This window comes from Suillus clintonianus (genome assembly GCF_016758775.1).
Source record: "Suillus clintonianus strain FC179 chromosome Unknown DEU56scaffold_62, whole genome shotgun sequence".
Lineage (NCBI taxonomy): Eukaryota > Fungi > Basidiomycota > Agaricomycetes > Boletales > Suillaceae > Suillus > Suillus clintonianus.
This window is the reverse complement of record NW_024539286.1, coordinates 175,356-196,147: the sequence shown is the minus strand read 5'-3', so window position 1 is coordinate 196,147 and position 20,792 is coordinate 175,356. Positions and strand designations below refer to the sequence as shown.

General features: G+C 49.9%; 4 protein-coding genes across 4 annotated transcripts; 2 read left to right on the top strand and 2 right to left on the bottom strand.

Moving 5' to 3' along the window:
- The first annotated feature begins 1,151 nt into the window (after positions 1 to 1,151).
- On the top strand, positions 1,152 to 3,937 carry DEU56DRAFT_816771 (peptidase S28). The gene is made up of 13 exons (XM_041353873.1): positions 1,152 to 1,723; positions 1,787 to 1,829; positions 1,883 to 1,997; positions 2,053 to 2,131; positions 2,186 to 2,388; positions 2,447 to 2,656; positions 2,707 to 2,742; positions 2,790 to 2,891; positions 2,955 to 3,035; positions 3,085 to 3,199; positions 3,258 to 3,344; positions 3,407 to 3,588; positions 3,806 to 3,937. Exons 1-12 carry the CDS (start codon positions 1,255 to 1,257, stop codon positions 3,541 to 3,543), a joined length of 1,677 nt encoding a protein of 558 aa, XP_041206059.1. The 5' UTR covers positions 1,152 to 1,254; the 3' UTR covers positions 3,544 to 3,588; positions 3,806 to 3,937.
- Positions 3,938 to 7,653: 3,716 nt separating this feature from the next.
- DEU56DRAFT_492203 (cytochrome P450) lies at positions 7,654 to 9,919 on the top strand. Its single transcript, XM_041346482.1, has 5 exons — positions 7,654 to 8,261; positions 8,311 to 8,499; positions 8,553 to 9,216; positions 9,275 to 9,594; positions 9,645 to 9,919. Exons 1-5 carry the CDS (start codon positions 7,939 to 7,941, stop codon positions 9,709 to 9,711), a joined length of 1,563 nt encoding a protein of 520 aa, XP_041206058.1. The 5' UTR covers positions 7,654 to 7,938; the 3' UTR covers positions 9,712 to 9,919.
- Positions 9,920 to 10,828: 909 nt separating this feature from the next.
- On the bottom strand, positions 10,829 to 13,605 carry DEU56DRAFT_492125 (heterokaryon incompatibility protein-domain-containing protein). The gene is made up of 4 exons (XM_041346481.1): positions 13,582 to 13,605; positions 13,399 to 13,514; positions 13,131 to 13,348; positions 10,829 to 13,077 (listed from the first exon to the last, which is right to left on the bottom strand). The coding sequence occupies exons 2-4, from the start codon at positions 13,430 to 13,432 to the stop codon at positions 10,906 to 10,908; spliced, it is 2,424 nt and encodes an 807-aa protein (XP_041206057.1). The 5' UTR covers positions 13,433 to 13,514; positions 13,582 to 13,605; the 3' UTR covers positions 10,829 to 10,905.
- A 138-nt stretch (positions 13,606 to 13,743) lies between these two features.
- DEU56DRAFT_816725 (uncharacterized protein) lies at positions 13,744 to 20,770 on the bottom strand. The gene is made up of 18 exons (XM_041353872.1): positions 19,822 to 20,770; positions 19,694 to 19,770; positions 17,073 to 19,643; positions 16,890 to 17,000; positions 16,788 to 16,841; positions 16,611 to 16,739; positions 16,390 to 16,557; positions 15,506 to 16,257; positions 15,392 to 15,460; positions 15,282 to 15,344; positions 15,137 to 15,226; positions 14,983 to 15,087; positions 14,852 to 14,935; positions 14,741 to 14,801; positions 14,415 to 14,688; positions 14,203 to 14,362; positions 14,096 to 14,144; positions 13,744 to 14,043 (listed from the first exon to the last, which is right to left on the bottom strand). The coding sequence occupies exons 1-18, from the start codon at positions 20,679 to 20,681 to the stop codon at positions 13,853 to 13,855; spliced, it is 5,868 nt and encodes a 1,955-aa protein (XP_041206056.1). The 5' UTR covers positions 20,682 to 20,770; the 3' UTR covers positions 13,744 to 13,852.
- Between the last annotated feature and the right edge of the window lie 22 nt (positions 20,771 to 20,792).

The window sequence follows — 20,792 nt, the reverse complement described above, 5'->3', positions numbered from 1 at the left end:
CACCATCGACACTCTCACAGACTCTCACGCATTTATCGTTATCATTAATTTTGCACATGCGTGTGAATAAATTGCCTATAGAATCATCAACCGTCACTCACTCCGCATCGTGTTGGAACAGTACCCGCTTTCTGGCGCGGACTGCCGTGTAAACTTGTACGCGTGCAGAATCGTAATCGATTCTCCCGTGCATGAATTTGCCCTAGTCGACTGCATGCAGGTCCCACTGAAAGAACGCTCGTTGCCATTGCGGTCCGATATTGATTCAAATCTCTGTTCCAAGAGTATGCAAGTCGTTTGTTCTCCGTATGTAGCCTTTGTTCTAAGCACTAACAACACCCATATAGAATGGAATATTGAATGATTCTCAGGCCACTCACTAGGACTGGCAAGTTCCATTAACACAAATAAAGAAACCCCGCCAGGGCCCTTTATTGCAGCGGCCACGATGTTGCGGGGATACTGACAGCCGTCTCGTCTACTTAATTTCTGGATTCACATCAAACACCATGACGCAACGCGGTGTTCTATATTAAGGCGGTGTGCCGTGGTGATGCCTCTTGAGGCCTTCCTACAGCCCAACACGCTTTTCCAGCAACGTTTCGATGTTGCAAGACCATGCAGGGCTGATACTCGGACGGGCATCACTGATTAATGGTTCGAGTGACGACACGCCATCGTCATGAGTACGTATGAACTAGCCTTTGTGACGAGATAACTTTCTAGCTGGGCCTGGCATACAACTGCGCACCACCGTGACATAGGCCAGGACAGCTCTTGTGGTGATGTCATGATCAGTGACGACTCTATCAAGGGCTGCTTCAGATCCATCTGTCTTGCTAATAGAATATGAGACCCAGACCATTCTTCTGACTTTCACAAGTCTGTTTGCCTTTTTCATCATTGCTAGTGGTAGTACTCACCGACCTTTTGCAACGATGCTAAACACATTCATCGATCCCAGTCTAGAGAGTGGGAATCGGAACCGCGCTACGATATCAGCTGCAGCTCGTGTGGAAGTTCGGTGGAATCGAAGTTTACTCACCGTATCTTGGTACTAGTACTCAAGCCTCGTCGGTCTTTGCAACAATGTTAGGCATCCGGCGCCCGTGGCGGCCCGCCCGCCTTAGCACCATGTGTATAGAACCGAATTTTACTCACATCTTAAGCTTAGTTCAATAGCACAAGCAACTTACTCGGTACTTAGTAACTTACGCATTGCCAACCGAGTTTTGTTCGAAATCAAGAGCCACGATGAGGCTGGCCATCGTTCTCTTTTCCTCAACCCTCTGGCTCACGGCTAATGCAGCATCTGCAAGCGGAGCAGATTACATCCGCGCCCATGGCGCTCAAGGAGTTAACCTCTGGAGGCTAGCCAATCGAGAAAAAGAAAGAGCGAGCCACACCAACCGTAGACCAGCTCTTGTCGTTCAAGACAACAGCAACAGTGGCTTTAAGGCGGATACCGAAGAACCCAACGAATTCCCAGACCAATGGTTCACGCAGCCCATAGATCATTTTTCGAACTCGACGGACACATTCAAGCAGCGGTACTGGATCAATACCCGTCATTACACCCCAGGTTCTGGTGGCCCTGTGATCGTTTTGGATGGTGGTGAGACGAGTGGCGAGGACCGTATTCCCTTCTTGGACACTGGTATCGTTGAAATATTGGCCAAGGCGACAGGAGGAGTCGGAGTCGTGCTCGAGCACCGTTATTATGGTGAGTTCGCGAGGGTTCCATAATAACCATACTGTATTCGTAGTTGACGCTTTCATCGCGCAGGAAAATCTATTCCCGTCGCAGACCTCTCTACTGACAACCTGAGGTGAGCTACCTGCATGCTTGTATCACATGCATTCGTGAATTGAAGGAGCGTAGATGGTTAAACAATGATCAAGCTGCCGCTGATTCGGCTCGTTTCATGGCGAACGTGACGTTTCCTGGCATCAGTGAGGATCTGACAGCTCCGAATACTCCATGGATATACTATGGTGTGAGGCATTATACTTATCACTGAGAAAGTCGACATTCCTCACCGGCACTGATAGGGTTCATATGCCGGCGCTCGTGCAGCGCACATGAAGATACTATATCCAGATCTTGTCTATGGCGCTATTGCTTCCAGCGGTAAGTCATGATAACGATACATAGAAGTCCTCTTACGAGTTTACCCGCCAACAGGCGTGACGCATGCTACGTTATCAAACTGGGAATATTACGAGATCATTCGAAACGCCGCTGACCCAACATGCGCTGGACAACTCGAACACGCCAGCCTGGCAATAGACGCCCTCCTTGGCGTGCCGTATGCGAAGCAATATATCAAGTCTTTGTTTGGTCTCCAGGACCTCGCGCACGATGACGATTTCGTCTCCGTTTTGGAGGTATGGTTCTAATTTATTGGGACTCGCATGCGTGTGTTGACAGTAGAAAAAACGCAAGTCTCCTCTTGGTTATTGGCAAGCTAAAGTCTGGGACCCTGCTGTAGGGAGCACCAAATTTGACGAATTCTGTGCTTTCTTGGATAAGCCTATCCTTGGAAACGGCAGTGTTTCGTTGTTACCTGTCGGACATGAAGAGCGTCTCGTCCACCTTCCTGGCGGCATTAAGCTCGATTTCTCCATCCTGAACTACGCTCAATACATCAAAGAGGTAAGGGCCCCCAATGCAGTTAGTAGAGCATGATTTCTAATCACTAGCAGAACTATGTCTCAAAATGTGACACGTCAGTCGAGGATGTAAGCTCAATCGTCCCATGTCGAATTTTTTCTGACGAAAACCCTAGTGTTTCGGCACCTACGACGATAGCAATTTTCTGGCCACTGGTTTAGACCAGGAATGGCGTTTGTGGCAGTTCCAGGTTTGCACAGAATGGGGTTTCTTCTCAGTGAGTCGTTAAACATGCGCTTTCTTCGGCGGTTCATAAATTCACGTATACCTTGATCGATAGACCGCCCCTCCCGACCCAGCCCACCCACGTATCGTCTCCAAGTTGTTGACATTAGAATACTCTTCCAAGATTTGCAGACAGGTGCGTCGGAGTCGATTCGCAGCGGTGCGACTCACATAGACTTGAACAGGCATACCCGGCTGGCAAATACTTCGTTGTGCCACCCATGCCTAACATCACTGCTGTGAATGCATTGGGTGATTTCGCTATTGCTGCTGACAGGCTTGCCATCATCGACGGCGAAGGTGAGTCATTACAATAACGGTGTTTACTTGGGCGCAACGTGCTGATCCTCGTGTCAAGTCGACCCTTGGAGACCTTGTACTCCGCATAGCGATTATGCACCTAATCGCGAAGATACGATCCTCCAACCTTTTAAGATTATTCCAAGTACGTTTTGCCACGTCAAGTACTATTGCTATACATATGTATCTGACGATGATGTCGCATAGATGCTGTTCATCATTATGATGAGTACGGATTGAAGAATATCAGCGAGGAGCCTGAAGAGATCAGAAAGATCCATGAGGAGATGATTGTTTTTGTCACAGAGTGGTTGAAGGGTTTTAAGGCTCCAGGTTCGCGATGATTTCGTGTATTTGACGACCATTATCAGGGGTACGATCGAAGATATGTGAGTAATTAATTATATATCTTCCTTGCCGACTGTTGTGGGTCTTTGTGGGTTCATCGAACGAATTGCTTCCGATTGTTGGGTGACGCTGTGACTGAAAAATATAATGCGATGCGCGAAGGTAATTCTAGGTGATTGGGTCCTGAAATTTCCGAACGTGTGTTTGCGACGTCATAATTGCGGGGCTTTGTCAAATTGACCTTCGAAATTTGCTTAGATCTTGGGGAGATGTATATTTCCGTCCTATGGACGACGATCCAAATGATGTATTGGGGCAACTGATAAGTATGCCAAATAGGCATCAACTTATCTTCCTCATTGCTTGGATTACAGCCAAGGTCGCAAGCCCCATGAGATGGCGCATCGTGCTTGATTGTACTGCGACGATACCGATCGCATCTTCGAGGCGATTTCGAAAGTGGGGTTCAAGAAGTACGCTCGGGTCTGATAGACTGGCTCTTTGTGCGTCTTTTGAATCTAGGGAACAAATCTTTATTACAAGCGCAGCTTCGTAATTGATGGCCCAATCTTTGACAGCATAGATTCACGAGGCGGGACATTCGCACTCGTGACCATACCAAATCACGTCAACCTTCGAATTTTCTGATTCCTCTCCTGTCCCAAGCATGTCTTGGCCGTTAGGATTGTGAGAGATTTTACTTTTTGCGTCTGAAGAAGCGGTCTTGGAATCAGTATCGTGGAGGGATGACAATGCTCATGGCCCATCATGTGGTGAGCATCCTTCGTAAATTCTTGCGTTACGCGATCATTTCGCCTGCATTCCGCAGTTGAATCAGCTTGCCTATCTCTACCTTTGAGTCGAATTACTAGACAACATCCATCGCCGAACTGGCGGGGCGTAGGAAGTTGATACTATCGTTGGCGGTGACGCAGGTCTGGAAGGCAGCGTGTGAGCCGTACACCAGGCTCGGGTTTCCTATATACCGTAGCTAATCAAACATGCAGTAGCAGATCACACACAACGGCGGTATTGCGACACTACGAGGCTCGTCGGCTGACGTGCCGGATGGAAATTACATTGCTGTCCACTGGAGCGTAAGCAAATTGTTCTTCTCTGATGTGCGAGACTTGTCCTGGCTTCATTCTAGTCAAAAACGCTGGTTTACAAGGACGCGCAGTCGAAATTTATACTGCGGGATGCAGGGATAGGATATTATTTGTATGTGCTTCATGATTGCCTTGTGACTGCCATAGGCTCAGCATTGAATACTGAGTACTGAGTCCCACATGTACTTATAATTATGAGTGTTGAATGGCCTGACGGTCTCATTTACTGACAGCCCTCCTCTGAAGACTCGTAGGTCTTGATGTCAATCTGAGATTTTGCCACGACTTGCGAACAGATAACACTTCACATAGACAAAGGAAATGAAATATGGAATGGGACTTTGCTAAGCAGTGTAGTACCTATATTTCTGAAGGTGGTTCACATCATGATCATGCATCCAGACCTAGTGTGCAAGTGTTTATTTCAAATTTGAATAACACCCAGTCGGTACGTCATTCTCGTGCTCCTTGCAGAAGTCAAACACTCGGAGCGTTTCCCGTCCTACACATCACTGCCAGTTGACATGCGCATACGCTCCTGGAACTCAATAGTAGTCATCCTCGTTCCGGCATCGGAATCGTCCACAAGCTTAGCATTAAAATCGCGAACGCCAAGGATGAGGCGCGGTCCCAGCACAAACATCTGCGCGAGCCCGAAAAATTGAATGCCAGCATAAGCCAGACTTCCCACAGAAACCGAGTCCTATGAAAATGATAAACAGAGGTCACATGCAGATGTCAGCGACAGACAGCTTACCTCAATCGCAGGGGTTAAATAACCGAGGTGAAAGCAGGAAACAGAAACAAAGCTATCGCGCGCAGAATTTCGATGGAAACGATGACCAGCTTTCAATAATGAGCTTACCTTCCAAAGTAAAACAAGTGAGTTTTTATCAACACTGTGAAACAGTCCCCGACGATTGATCCCGTTGATGGTTGTTCACGGAAGTGTTTTACAGCAACCCAGACTGCAAGACACAGTGCGATGGCCTCCCATACAGTACCGAGTATCCAAACCTTGGGGACCAGAAGTTGGGCATCTTCCTTGAAGTCAAAACTGCACTGATAGTTGCCAGAGAAATTGAGCTCCTCTGAGCCTCGTGCGCTTAAGTCTTTCGACCATAAATTAAGCTTACCTCCCGAAGTATTATTTCCTACTATCCCGGTGATCACTGTGCAGGTGATCGTGACGGCTGTGAAGATGATGACGAGGAAAATGAGCATCTTTTTGGATTGCTGGTACATTGCGTATAACCGAGTGACGATGATGACTTGCATAATGCTTCAGTAATGTCAATATCACCGAGGTATCGAACTCACCGCCCAGCATGATATTTACGACCACACCCGTCCAACTTAGTACCGAATATATAATGTTGTCTGAAACACCCAGTTAGCAATTGACCTCGACAGACCAAACATCCTAAACAAACTCACAGCTGTTGCAGTCATATGACGAGACAACAAGCTGGTCAAGGATCTTATTCACCCCTACATGAAAGCACAATTAATTGAAAGGAAATATTACACATCGGTACAGAACACTCACTGCATCTGTCACGAAGACTGTTGGAAGACTTACTGCATGCCGCTGGTTAGAAGACACAAACAAAGTGCGCATGAAAGGACATACGCAGTATGTTGAGACTAATTGTGAGACGGCGGCTTATTAGCACAGCGCCAACTGGTGAGCTTGCACACATACACAGCGTATGGTATCCCGAGGTAGCGTACCTAGTAGAATATCTTGAAGTTAGTACAGCTTGCAAATGAACTCGATAACACGAGTTGCGTACACTAAGATATAGGAAAGTCATGACCGACCAGCGTTGCCTCTACCCCCGATTCAATTGCATCATGATGTCGTTCTTCTGATGCGGGATCGCGCTCACCCAAATTAAATCAAACTGTAGAATTATTCCGAATGAAAATGTTTGCTAGCTGGAAATGGTATTAACTTACCTCCTGTTCGAATGACAGTACTGAAAATACCATAAGATGATGAGTAGTTTTCAATACTATCTTGCTCACCCCAATCGTATATCACAGCAACAGAGGAGGCAACTGCGAAATGGGATCACAATCAAGCTTAATTGAGACATCACCATCATCACCCGAGTGAATCTCCACGCACCTATGAAATAGCTGAAAAAGCGAAATGCATTGACGTCCGGCCACAGACTGGGATCATTTGAGACTAGGGTCATATTCGAGGATGGGTGTCAGTGAGAGGTAAATTTAGTGGACGCACTGTAACGATAACATTCGTGCTAGATATACCACCATCCAGCACTTTTAAATAGTTGTGATGTGAAATGAAGCCAAGAGCTCTGTGAAGCAGTGTCACAAGCGAATGATGCTAACCTCAATGTGTCGAGGAGCTGTTTTTGGCTATACCTTTGGTGATTGCGCGCTTTCTGAATCGTGCGAGGTCCATTAGATCATTGATTCAACATAGGCCTCGCACCGCGTCTCAATATGGAGAGAATCTGCGCTCTCTCCACTGGCCCGGGTCGTAAGATCTAAAGTGCCTTAGCCTATCACATGCAGCCACATTCCGTCAGCATAAGTGGCACCAGAAAAGTGAGAAAGGTACTTAGGATAGGTCCAAACCGTCAGCACACAGAAACCCACCTCTCCCAACAACATCCTCCACTCCACCGAATCCGTCATACCCAGGTGATGCGATCAAGGTCGCATCAACCCAAGTGATGTTTAATCTAAGGCAGGTCTGGTGAGCACATGATCCTAGCTCAAACGGGAATGAGAGACAATGGAGGGGAGATAAGGGTGGATGATTTAGTGCTGGAACAATAGCGGGAAAAGCTGCACAGCGCGAAATTTGATGGTTCCCGTCCTCATGCACACACGAAGGTCAAGGGAACCCCATCATGGCCGGTCATAGCCTGGGCGTGCATTCTTACATGGAATCTGAAACGAGCGGACTTTCAGTAACGCCTTCAATTCTTGCTGGATGTTGAGGACACGAAAGCCATTCACGCAGTGCTGACGACGACGAGGTAGGTCCCTTCAGCATTGAGCAATGACTATGTCATTCGACTGCTTGATGGGTTAAGCGGCATTTTGCGGACCGCACTCATGCCGCCGTGAAGCACTGACGCCCATTCCCAGGGTTACAATCGACTGATTTTGGGTGTCAGCCAATCAAAATCATCCAAAGTTTTGTTTTTCCTTAAAGCTCTGCTCGGCCGCTCGTAAGGCTTTATCCCTTCATTACGAACAAGCTTACTTCCCTGGTGAAGAGATCCGTTTCATTGGCTCATGGCATCCTTTCTTCGCCAATTCACCTCTTCCGCGGCGCCAATGCCATCCTCGACCTCCAACTCATTCGTTGATATCCCCATCCCATCTTTCATTATTTCCAGTTCCAAGTCCGCCACCTGGTTTTACACCACCGCTGCGATAGTCGGCGCTCTTCTCGTGTTTGAACAGACTGTCTACAGATCCAAGAAAAAGCACCTGCCAGGCGACTCATGGACAATTCCAATTATTGGAAAGTTTGCCGACTCCATGAAACCCACCATGGAGGGCTACATGAGACAGTGGAACTCCGGCGCATTGAGTGCTATAAGCGTGTTCAACATGTAGGTCTGCCTTTGGTTATGGTTAGCTCCTCTTTTGAACGTGTCTCAGTTTCATTGTCATGGCTTCGTCCAACGAGTATGCGCGCAAAATCTTGAACTCTCCGACTCACGCTGAGCCCTGCCTTGTGCACTCAGCCAAGCAAATTCTCATGCCTGACAATTGGGTATTCCTTACCGGCAAATCTCACGTCGAGTACCGCAAAGTTCTGAACACTCTTTTCACCCGCAAGGCTCTCAGGTAAATACTATTAATAATTTCCATCATTTCCCCCCTGATTTTGTAAAATTTAGCATCTACATTGGTATCCAGGACGCAATTGCTCGCAAACACTTCAGCCAATGGCTTGCGGACGCACAGAAAGATCCATCACCACAGTCTATCATGATGACCGCCCGCAACCTCAACATGATGACCTCCCTTCGTGTTTTCTGCGGCAATCACATTCCAGAGCATGGCGCTGTTGAGATCAGTGAGAAATACTGGGACATCACTCAGGCCCTCGAACTCGTGAACTTCCCTTTGGCTGTCCCTGGTACAAAAGTTTACAGAGCCATCCAAGCCCGCAAGGTCGCCATCAAGTGGCTGGAGCTTGCTGCATCCAAAGCTAAAACCGCCATCGCCAATGGCTGCGAGCCTGAATGCATGCTTGACGAATGGGTCAAGGAGATGGAGGCTCCAGGATACAAGGGCCGTAAGGATTTCAGCGACCGCGAGATGGCTATGGTCGTATTCTCGTTCTTGTTTGCGTCGCAGGATGCCATGAGTAGCGGGTTGATTTACGGGTTCCAGCACTTGGCAGACCAACCTGACATCTTGGCCAAAATCAGGGAGGAACAGTACCGCGTTCGCGCTAGCGACGTTGACAAACCAATCACCCTTGAAATGCTCGACCAAATGCCATACTTGAAGGCGTTTGTCAAGGAGAGCATGCGTGTCAAGCCTCCCGTGACCATGGTTTGTGCTTCGTGTGAACTTGATGGTGTCTTGCTAATGTCTTCGCACCTTCACTTAGGTTCCTTACAAGACGACCAAGGCTTTCCCTATCTCTAATGATTATACTGTCCCCGTTAATAGCATGGTCATACCCTCATTCTACAACTCTCTGCACGACCCTTCTGTTTTCCCCGACCACGATCAGCTCATCCCTGACCGTTGGCTCGATCCCGACAGCTCCGCCAACATGAACCCGAGGAACTACCTGGTCTTTGGTAGCGGTCCTCACAAGTGCGTCGGTATAGAGTACGCGACGATAAACATCGGACTGGTTCTTGCCACCGCGAGTATATTGATGGACTGGGAGCACCATCTCACACCTGAAAGCGATAAAGTCCAGTGAGTATCTTGGCGCGTGCGCGTTGACCACACGCTAACAAGTTTGGCAGGATCATCGCAACTTTGTTCCCTAAAGACGGGTGTCTCATGACGTTTGCTCCTCGTCCACGACCTTGATGATGATTTGTTTATTGGCATATGGCTTTTGTTTATACCCCCATCCATCCCCTTAGGAACCATAAGGACTTGCATTTAATCCTCTTAAGTATCAATGAGAACATGATTCTTGCGCCGCAACCATATGTTTTTCGTTCTTAGCCAGACACGGTGGACCGGCACGAACTGCAAGAGAAACAAGGCCAAACCTCTAGCGGGAGGCGACGGCTCTATCTATCGAGGACCATGCAGTAGCGACCTACAAGCCAGGACTCCACTGAGCCGGGACCCATGACACTCCACGGATGCGCCAGTACAACGGATCGTGGCAGTTGGCTGGGATATCCGCACCGATCATGGGCCCCTATTTCGCATCGAGACGTCCCTACGATGCTGCGTGTTTTTACGGAGAGCACGATCCTTGGATTCAGCAAAAATGCTCGCGCAAAATTTCCTTTGCAAAGTCGCGGCCCGGATTCATACGAAGCATGTCACGCTTAAGACCGCTAACCGCTGGGTGACAGATGAATGGCATGGGCTCACGCGGGCCATCTTTGGAAAGAAAGTTTTCGATGATATGACGAATACTCTACGGGGTGCTGCTGTGCTGCGGAATAACGTGTACCGTGATACTCAAAACGACGAAGCAATAGGCAAGAGGACGCTCGATACCCGAAAGGAACAAAACAACCGGGGTATATTGTAAAGCGTTCAACGCAGACGAAGAAGTAAAGCCGGGTCATTTCAACATACCTCTATGCAAATATTGGACATGAGTTCTCCGGTAGCGGATGCTGAAGCTGTCGTCCGCATCATTTTCTCCATTTCCCTCACGTTCACCGAGTTTGCTGCGAAAGCCGCCTCGCATACGTCTGGAATCACGTCAACATGCATCTCAAATCTCTCAAACCTTTCAAACCTTCTTCTTTGGCATGAGTGAAGAGGCAGTGATTCTGAGTTTGAATAGAAGCGACGGTATCATTGACTCGTTGACCGCGGCTACGACCTTGCACGACAGTGTTGATATTTCCAGGATCTTCTATCATTTCCTGTACGGTTAGACGGCATGGATCCTCAAGTCCAGTTCGCTGCCTCCTGTCAGTCGCTTCAGGCTAAGATCATAACTACATAATAGAGTCACCAAGCCTCCTGAAAGACAATGAATCATTGGACTTGTTGATTCAAACAACCGAGGTATACTATCACTGCTAGCCATTATCGAAGAAACACTACCTTCGCCTTCGGCTCTGAAGCAATCCAGGCTGCTTCATGGATGACACCCAACCCAACACGTTCCATCAACCCTTGATTCTGACTGACCGCCATTACATGTAATAAACATCCATGATAAAATTCAAGCTTCTCTTCGTCGTACACACCTCGCAAACTGGTGCGGGCAAGGACGATGAACTCGAGGGAAGTCGGCGGGGCAACATCCGATGGTAGGATCACAGTGCCAACCCAAGTAGGAGGGGAGGAAGTGGAGAGAATGTCGGAGAGACCGTGGTGGACAGATGGGTGTAATTCTGCGCCATGTCGCCGTGCAATGGCAAAGTGGCTAAAAGTTGTGCGGAAAATGAGGGTCCCTGGGTGCAACGGTGGATGAATGTCTAGTGCCAGCTCCGTTGTGTCTAAGATCCCTGGTGGAGAAGAATATGTGGACACCTCTCCCTCCGTCTGGCGAATCAAAACAACCCGTCGTAAAACCCTGCGTACATCAAGCTGCACTATAACGCCACTATGGTCCACAATGTACCATGGATCAACAAGGCTTTCCCCCACTGAAGGGCTGCCCAAATCCGAATACGCGAGCCAAGCATCCACAGGATGGGTCACCAAATAGCGATGCTCCGACATGTAGCCAACAGCGCCACACCACGTAGCCCATGCCCAAGAAGGCCAAGGTAAATTGCATTCATCAGGGAGTGAACGCCGAGTACGAGGTGTGTGTGGATTGTGTTGCCAGAGAAGCGCATAGTGTATATCCGTCAACATCATTCCATAGTAAAAGGCTCTGGCAGGGTCACCAAGCCCGAAGATTTTCGCCAGAGCATTTGTCACTCCGGTGAGAGCATCGACGATGTCTGATTCCACAGTGAGATTGCGCCGTGTACACTGCTTAACGGCCGACTCGTAACCCGTGAAGGGATCCAAAGACTGAGGAAAGTTTTCTGCACGTGTATACCTGAGAAAGTTGGTAGAGTCGCACTTGCTTTCAGCAATGACGTCCTCGCAGAAGACATCAATTTGGCACTCAAAGTAGACTTGCTGCCCAGTGAAGTATAACCTTCGGCGGGAAAGCGCGCACTCTTGATAGGTCCAACAACGTGTATTCCATGCGGACAGAGCAAGAGCCTCCTTGAGTCTTGGAGGTGCCGCACATAGATGAAGTCCTTGGACGACCTCGATGTGTTGTTGCGTTCTAGTTTTTGGGCGGCACCCTGGGAGAGGGTCTCGAGCCGACGCACCACCGGCAGCGATTATTGTGAGGTAAGACAGGCCGTAGACCAAATCCATAACGTGTATCTGAGTGAACTTGTCCCGCGAATTATCTTGAATGATGCATAGAGCGTCAATCCATATGTAACGTTCACCGAGTTGTCGAACGAATCGAATCGAATCAGTGATGGTATCAGGGAGCTTTGCCGTGCTCAACCCGCCAGGCGTGCTGCGCTCTACTATATTATCCTTCGTCGTCCAATACTCTGCGCCGATGCCTCCCCAAATGTAACTGAGGGCGATATAACGACAACCAGAAGGTGCAGAAACCACGGCCATCGATTTTACGTCCACCACTCTCACAAACCCCGGCAGTTTCCTATTGTCGCGTTCGCCTATTGCCGAGAGACTTTTGCAACTGTCTCCATGGCTCTCCTGGCACAATTTAATCCACTTTTTCACCATTTTAATATCCACAGTGCTTTTCAGCCTACGACAATGAAGGTCGGTTGGTCTCCCAAACTTAAAAGCGTCTTCTTGCATGAGGTGAATGTTCAGCCCACCTGCTGCCCTGAAAGCCGGATAGATCTTCCAAAGGTTCTCTAGGCCTTCCATCGTGATGTAGAGGCGGTAGCAACGGAATGTGGATGGGGGATATGAGGGCGCCTGAAGACAACCACAAGGTTTCGAGAACATCCTACATTGTATTCCTGAGATATCGACGTGAGGAAACTTGTCCAGCATCCATGTTCGACGCACATGAAAGGATATGAGGCGGCAGAAACTGCATTGGTAGGATTTTTTTAAGATGGACGAGAGAAAATCGAGCGGGATGTCCTCCGCCTCCGGGATGCCATCAAGGAAGATCTGGTAAAAATCCAGATTTGCACAGATGGAACAGAGTAATGCCTCGTTGTTTAACGCGGCAGCATAACCCCTCTGTTCACCCTTCGATCAGTTCCGTGGCGCTGAGTAAGTAGAAATGCCACTGGGTTCCTCACCTGAAGGTCATTTCGAATTTGATTTGGATGTAGGAGCGGGGCGGATTCATCGGATGCAACGTTTGCCTTGATTTTGCACGTGCGGACGACCAACAACCAAAGAACCCAAACTCCAAGAGCAATCCCCCCAATAATTCCAGCAAGGGTCAAACCACTGGCATGTGTAGGGACCGGACTGACGATACTCTCAATAGCACCTGTAGTTAGTACTGCCAACCCTTGCCCGAGAGTTAGTTGAACGGTAAAAAAAATCACAGAGGATACCCACGTGACTGAGTTGCACTAAAGGCTGGAGGAACCATTCGAATTGTCACTTCTGGGATTCACCACGAGGACTCTGCAAGTAGGCCGCCAGGGCAAGGAAATGCATCCATGATCAGAAGGCTGTGAATTAACGTTACCATGAGCGCTACCGCATACCATAAAACCGGCCCTAAGTAGTTCAACTCACTACCCAGCCATGTCTGTTGGGTATTTATACGGTGTTGTTACATAGCTCAGGATCATGTGCTTGAAACAAGCACATGCATCGTGGGAAATCTAGGCATGCAATGATGACATTCGTTCCGATCAGAAATGTCTCCTCCGGAGCCCCTGTGGCGTGAGGGTCCTAGTGAGTATTATGTCATAATTCTTAATAAGCAGGGACCTTTTCGTACAACATACACAGCGAAGAATATAGAACATAGCACGCAAGTCCTATCAAATGTCTGTAAATATTATCATTCTTGTAGGTCCGTCTTTGATGAAACACGCTGAGCTTTTACAGCTCGTCGCTCTCCCTCCTTGGCTCTCCGACTAGCACGCTCGATCGCATCCTTCCATGATAGAGATTCCTTGATTGAAGTCGCTCGCAAAACAATGGTATCGCCACCTCGCGGGTAAGCAAGGTGCAGGCGAAGCAGAGTGTCGTCTATATCACGGTTCTAAGTGAAGGAGAGATGAACAGGAAGAACGAAACAAACCTCGCTCATTTCTCGATCCCTTTATCTGTACTTCGTTCAGGGGTATGGGCTGTCGCACACATCAGTACTCTAATAAACCCTGACAATGGCGACAAAAAAAAACTCACAACACGATATAACCCCCTTCCAACTTCATCCGTCAAAACGAGGATGTCGCTGCATAGGAACAGGCGAAGTTTGCGTCCGCTTTTAGCTTTGCTGATCGTGCCTTCCTTCAAAAGCTTTCGCGGGCCCAAGTGTCGTGTCGGCGCTGTGAGATCAAGGCGACTGGAAAGACAACTAAACAAAATCAGAAGAAAACAAGCGAGAAATCACGCACCCCTGCCCAATCCATAGGTCCTTGCTTATCTCGCCCAGCCTTTCCCTCCCTTCTTGCTCCCGTATTGTTTCATTGACGTGTTCCAGAATTTTCTCGGCTGCTCCCAAAGCCGCACTAATATTTTGTCGTTCCTCTGCGTCCCCTGGGAGCTGAATGGAGATTGCTGGTGGGTGTCCGCTAGTTGCAGTTTGGATGCTAGTGTCGGTCGTTGAGGAAGGACTTGTGTATTGAAGGATTTGTCGGATAAGGAGAGGGTATCGAGTGAGGCGCTGCACTGGAATAAAAGGTCAGTTTGGGCCATTGCATCCGATAGCGGATGTACGAACTGGGAACGAGGAGATAGTGTGATAGATCAAGATTTCGAGCTGTAGGGTCATCGCGGAGGCGCTAAGAAGATGCCGGTCAGTAAGCGTCTGGACAGAATGCAGTTAGCACACCTGAAGCTGAGTAGCAAGGTCAGCATCGCTGTCTCTCATAGACTGAAGAACCTTCGCAGCATTGGATTGATTAACGCAATATGACTATAAGAGGTGAATACCAATGGCACGCAGACTAAAGAAGCACATACCAAATAAAGGTCCATGTTAGGGATATGTGTCTCCAGAACATCGCCAATATGATCTATATAGAGCCGGCAGTCTTTCTGGCGCTCCTCGAGAACAGAAAGGAATGTCTATAAGGTTGTCAGTCATAATTAATGAGCGAGGGCACGGAGAAGGTACAGTATTAGTGAGTAGTATGTCTTCAATATTGGCAAATATAACAGTGGTAGCCTTCTCTCCGAGCGTGCCCATAAGTCGAGAGTAGAACAACTATCATAGTAACGTTAGTAATCTGAACGCGGCAGTGTTAGCACTGTGAACATACTCCAACAATGAGCTGCATATCGCGAACGTAGTCTGCTTCGGTGGAAATAAGTTCAAATATTGCCTGCAAATCGTGAGACACAGCAACGATACGCAAGCGCATTATCTCACCTCTTGTCGCCGCCGCTCCATCTTAGGAATGCCTTCGAGTGCTGACTTGTCCACTAAGCTCGCCCAGGACTACTCACCTCAATACGATGCCCAGCAACGACAAAAGAAACGCACCGTTCCAAAACTAGGTTTCTCATCACCAGTCTCACCACCAGGAGGTGTATTGAGGATAGGACCAGATATGACCAGCGTTTTCTTCTCAGGTTCCGGCGTAGTCGACCTATTCGGATTCCTCCCCAAAAAGCTCAAAAATTGCGACGTACGACTCTCCCAGTCTCGATGGCTAAGACTAGGCGCCAAAGACACAGCAGGCGACCGTGGCGGTGACGAAGGAGATGTATCAAAAGATGAGACAGACATCCTATTGATGAGGTTCCCATTCATCTTCTTGAAAGCCTCATACCGATCGAAAGCGTCGTCTAGACGAGGCGTCGAATCGAGTTCAGTATCTGTCAAGTCGACAGTCGGCACTGGCGGAAGATTCTTCGAAGTCACTGATGCTATAGAAACCCGGTGAGGAGTCACGGGTGGAGGGCGGCGCTTCTGTACTGGCGGATTAGGCGGCGCCATCACATTCGAGCTGGTGTCTACAATCAGACCCGCCGCCTCCAAAACTCGTTGACGTTCAAGCTCTCGAGCGTGTTCGTCCTCAATCGTCCCATCTTCAGAACCTTCTGATTCATCGTCTGATTCGTCCATCGAAAAATAGTCCTCGCCCCCGTCGGAAGACCTGTCAGCGTAACCGTCCTCATCAGGTGATCCACTGGCAGCTGCTGCTCCCGATATATCAGGATATTCGACGCTGTCAATGTTAGTCGACGGCTTCTCACGCGGGTTCACGCGCACGACGTGTGGAGATCCGGCGGCTGCAGACAACGAAAATGGTATTTCCAAATCGTACATGTAAAAGAAACCAAAAGAATAGATTTTAGCCTAGTTGCCAACGGCGATCAAGGTTAAGAGGAAAACTCAAGGGGGAGGCGGCAAAATCCACGAACCCTCTACTATCTCCAAGTAAGCCGCTGGCACGATGAAGACGATCCCGTCCCGTTCAGCTTTCCACCAATCTGCTTCACCTCTATCAATGATGGAGAGTTCGTCACCTTCAGCAAAGGGAAGCTCGTCTGCGTTCCCTCCCGCGTATGAGTACAACGCGCTTGCTTTCACTACATAGGCGTAATGAATATATTGAAAGAGAAGTACAGCGAAGCTCACACACCTGGTTCCACCGTCTGTACATATGTTTGGGGGAAGAAACCAGATTTGCCGTCCTTCACGATAGTGCCATACCACCAATCGCCTCCTGACTTGGATGGATGAGCAGTGATGATCAGGTTTTCAACAAAACCTAACAAAATAATCAACGATCAGTCGTACATATCAACAATGAGCATACTAAGATCATCAGGTCTCTGACCCACATACGGGTAAAGAGACCGCACACGGAACTCTGCAAAATAATCAGCTCTAGTTCCCCCTCTATCCCATGACCGCTCACCAGTAGATTTATCAATATCATCCATCATATCATGTGTTGCCTCAGACACTTGGATCTCCGGCACAGCGGACACCTCCTCCTCCTCACCCTCCTCCTCCTCCTCGATAGTAGCTGGCAAGTGAGGATGCACAGCGCCATAATCAGCAGCAAGACCAGCATACCAATCAACTGAGTCCTTCTTACTGTGTCCTGAAGTTGATCCTCTGGTCATATGGGGTGCCTCAGCGACGGTCTCTTGGGGTGGAGGAAGCACGAATGCTGCTGGTGCGATAACTGCGGGAGGTGATGCTGGACGCGGCGCAGCATTGATGTGGGGAGGAGGAGCAACATCCCCGATAACTTTGCCCGAGATCCCTGCACCACTGCGGTCAATGGTAACAGCCTTTTTCAATCTCGCTCCTCCCTGAATAGCGTTCAGCAGGGCATTTCGGTCACCAGTTGGAGTTGGGGCACCGATATTGACCGAGGGGGCAAATGGTGCGGATGGTGGCGGAGGTGCAGTAGGTGCAGAAGGCGGCGGGGGTGCAGCGGGTGCAGAAGGTGGCGGCAGAGGCGCAGACGGCGCAGGACTTCTAGGAGACTTCTCAGGCCCAGCAGACTGCGGCCTTGAAGGCAACAAGGTCCCAAACAGCTGCTGCGCCAAACCCATCCGTGTATCCCTTGAACCCAGTTCCTCATCACTGCTATCATTGTCTTCGTTCTCCATGACATCGTCCCAGTCATCTTCGCTATCGCCTCCTGCTGTGTTGTAGGTTGTTTTGCTCGAAGGTCCGGGACTTTTTGGAGGAGCGGGGGCAGTGGGTGGAGGAGCAGTAGCAGTAGATGGAGACGCGGTTTGGTTGAGGAAGAACGGGTTGCTACTACCGTTGGTCGATGCTGCAGGCGTTGAAGCAGTTGATCCCCCCTCCTTCATCATTCGACTGAAAGGATTGGTACTTGACTTAGTTGCGGGCGGTGCGGGCGGCGGTGGAGGCGGTGGAGGAGCAATAGTAGCAGGCATAACTTCCTCAGGCTCTGCCGGAGCTGGAACAAAAGCAGGCGGCGGCGGGGGAGCAGGAACGAAAGCAGGCGGCGGTGGGGGAACAGGAGATGCAGGCGTGGTGGGAGACGGAGCAGATTTAGCAGCCAAGAACTGCTTTCGGCGTGCCAGGTATGCTTCTTCAACACGACGCTCCTCTTCCTCCTCTTCTTCAAGCTTGCGGAGAAGGGCAGCGTGTTCTTCCCGTTTCTTACGAAGGGCAGCTCCACGGGCTTCGATAGCTGCATCCTCTGGGTCCTCTTTGGGTACAACAGGTACTGATGGAGGAGTAGGTGCAACAGGAGCTGGCGGGGGAGCAACAGCGCGCACAGGAGTCGGTACTGGAGGTGCGGGAGCAGGCGAGGGCGCAGAAGGTGAAGTTGCAGACGGGCGAAGAGCAAAGCCCTTCCTCGGTGGAGGTGGTGCCGGTGCACGGGATTTTAGAGCTGGCGGCGCGACCTTGGGGGCAGGGGCAGGAGGCGGGGCGGTAGTAGTAGGTGTCGGCACAGTCGGCGTGGGCTGAGGAGTCGCCTTGCCTTCCTTGAGCGCCTTGTCACTTTCAAGCCGTTCTCTCCTAAGCCTCTCGCGCTCTTCGGCCTGTCTCTCAGCTTCCTTGGCTTTCTCCTCCGCTTCCTTCTTCTCCTGAGCGAGTCTGTCTCCAACGCTGACATCCAAGGTAGGTGTCGTAGTCGAGGATGGCGCAGATAAGCCCAGAGCTTGCATACGCTCTTCGAGACGCTTCTTGGCTTGCGCTTGGAGAAACGCTTTGCGCTCTTCAGGCGCCATGTTTTTAATTCCTGGAGCAGGCGAGCGGCTGGGGGCTGGTGGCGGTGGTGGCGGTGGTAGTGATATGTTGTTTGCTGGAGCAGCAGGCGGCGGCGGCGGAGTACGCGTTGACGTCGACACACCACGATCCAGATCCAGGTCGTCATGGCGGTCACGGTACGACCTATCCCTGTCGTGGTCTCTGTCATCTCTATCATACCGTGATCCACTGCGAGAATAAGGTCTATCGCGATCATCATCTCTGTAGCGCAAGGAGGGTGAATGCCTCCCATTAGTATCGTCAAACCGACCAGATCTCTCGTTCCTCCGATCACGCTCTCTGGCGTACTCACGTGACTCCCTCTCTTTTTGAGCCTGACGGTCCTCGATCTTGCGCTCGAGCTCAGGTACACGTTCATGCATGAGCTGCAAAAGCTCTCTCTCCAACCTCCTACGCTCCTCTTCTTTGCTCGCGCTCCTCGGACCGCGGGAGACATACGTCAGGTCGTCTTGCAGCCGCTTAATGCGGTACCGCAAATTGTCCATCTCACGATTGAGCTCTTCGTCACCCTCATCTGCTACTGCTCTCGCATCGAACATCTTTTGCGTGTTCGCAAGCTGGCGCTTTAAATCAGACATATCTGCGGTAGGGCTGTTGTCTTCATTCCGCGAGCGCACAGTACTGCGGTCGATGTGCCTGCTACGGGGCTGGTAGAACCCGCCAGGAGGCTCTGCGTCTGTGTGCTTATAGACTGTGGCGTCTTGTCGTCCGCCAGCACCTGGTGCAGATGTAGAATTGAATGAGCGTTCTTTGAGACGTGAAATAGGAGTGTCGAAACCAGACGGAGAGCGGGCACGTGTATCGTTCTTAAGAATGTCCTTGAGAAAATTAACAGAGGTATCAAGATCTCGAGAGGAAGGTGGGATAAGTTCGGACGGAAGTTCGTCAGGTATGTCATTGCCATTGAGTTCTAGTGTTGCGTCATTCGTGTTAAGCCGATGAGGAAATGCAATGACATACTGCGGTAAATCAGGCCCATTGCAATATGGAATTCAGCAAGGTTGAGCTTGCCGTGGTTATCAACGTCGGCAAGGGTCCTAAATTGACATTAGAGACTTGATGCGCATCAAGACAATTTTGATACTCACCAGATGCGGGCCAGATCGTTCTTATCGAGCCCACTCTGACCAAAGACCTCGAGTGCAGTCTGACCGCTGATGAAACCGGTGCCTTGGGCATCCCAGGCTCTGAATATCTGGTCGTATTGCTTCTTTTCGGACTTGGAGAGTGTCCAGGGAATCTTGGGTGCAGACCCTGTGCCTCGCGCCTGATTATGCTGCTGGAAGGATTGCTGCAAAGATAGACCGCCCAACTGTTGCTGAGGAGGGGCAGCAAGCTGGGGCATTCCTCCCGCACTGTATGGTGCAGAAACATTGGCAGGTAAGAACGAGCTAGACATCATCTGCAACCGTGGGTCCACGAAGCCAGTTGCTTGAGGTATCAAGGGCGCAGCAATACGACCAGCAAAGCCGGTTTGCTGTGGCATGAGGCCTGGGTTTCCACCAAATCCTGAAGGAGACGGACCTCCGAACCGGTTTGCCTGAGGATTTGCGAAGCCGGTCTGTTGGTGAAACTGAGGCTGCTGCTGGAACTGAGGTTGCTGCTGGAATTGGCTTGGGATAGGTGGTACGGGTGGAGGCTGCTGCTGGAATTGGCCCGGGATAGGTGGGACGGGTGGAGGCTGCGAACGAGCCTGCTGGGCAAAACTACTCTCACCTAGGAAACCCGTAGGCTGGGCTTGCAAGACACCCAGTCTAGAGGGACCCGGGCCCAGATAGCCTGTCTGTTGGGGTTGCTGATAACCCTGTGGTCGTGCGCCTGGAAATCCAGTAGGCTGTGGAGCAATTCCACCAGGATGAAAGCCACCAGGTATTCCTCCAGGCTGGAAACCGGTTTGCTGCGGAAGTTGATAATTCTGGCCAGGCTGAAACTGACCCCACTGCGACATCGTTCAACAGATGTATGAGAACAAAATTAAAAGATCGAAGAATGAAAGAAAACAGCTCTAGTCGCTGTTGCACGCGGTGATGAGAACCCTTTAAAGCGGAGACTGCGCAGT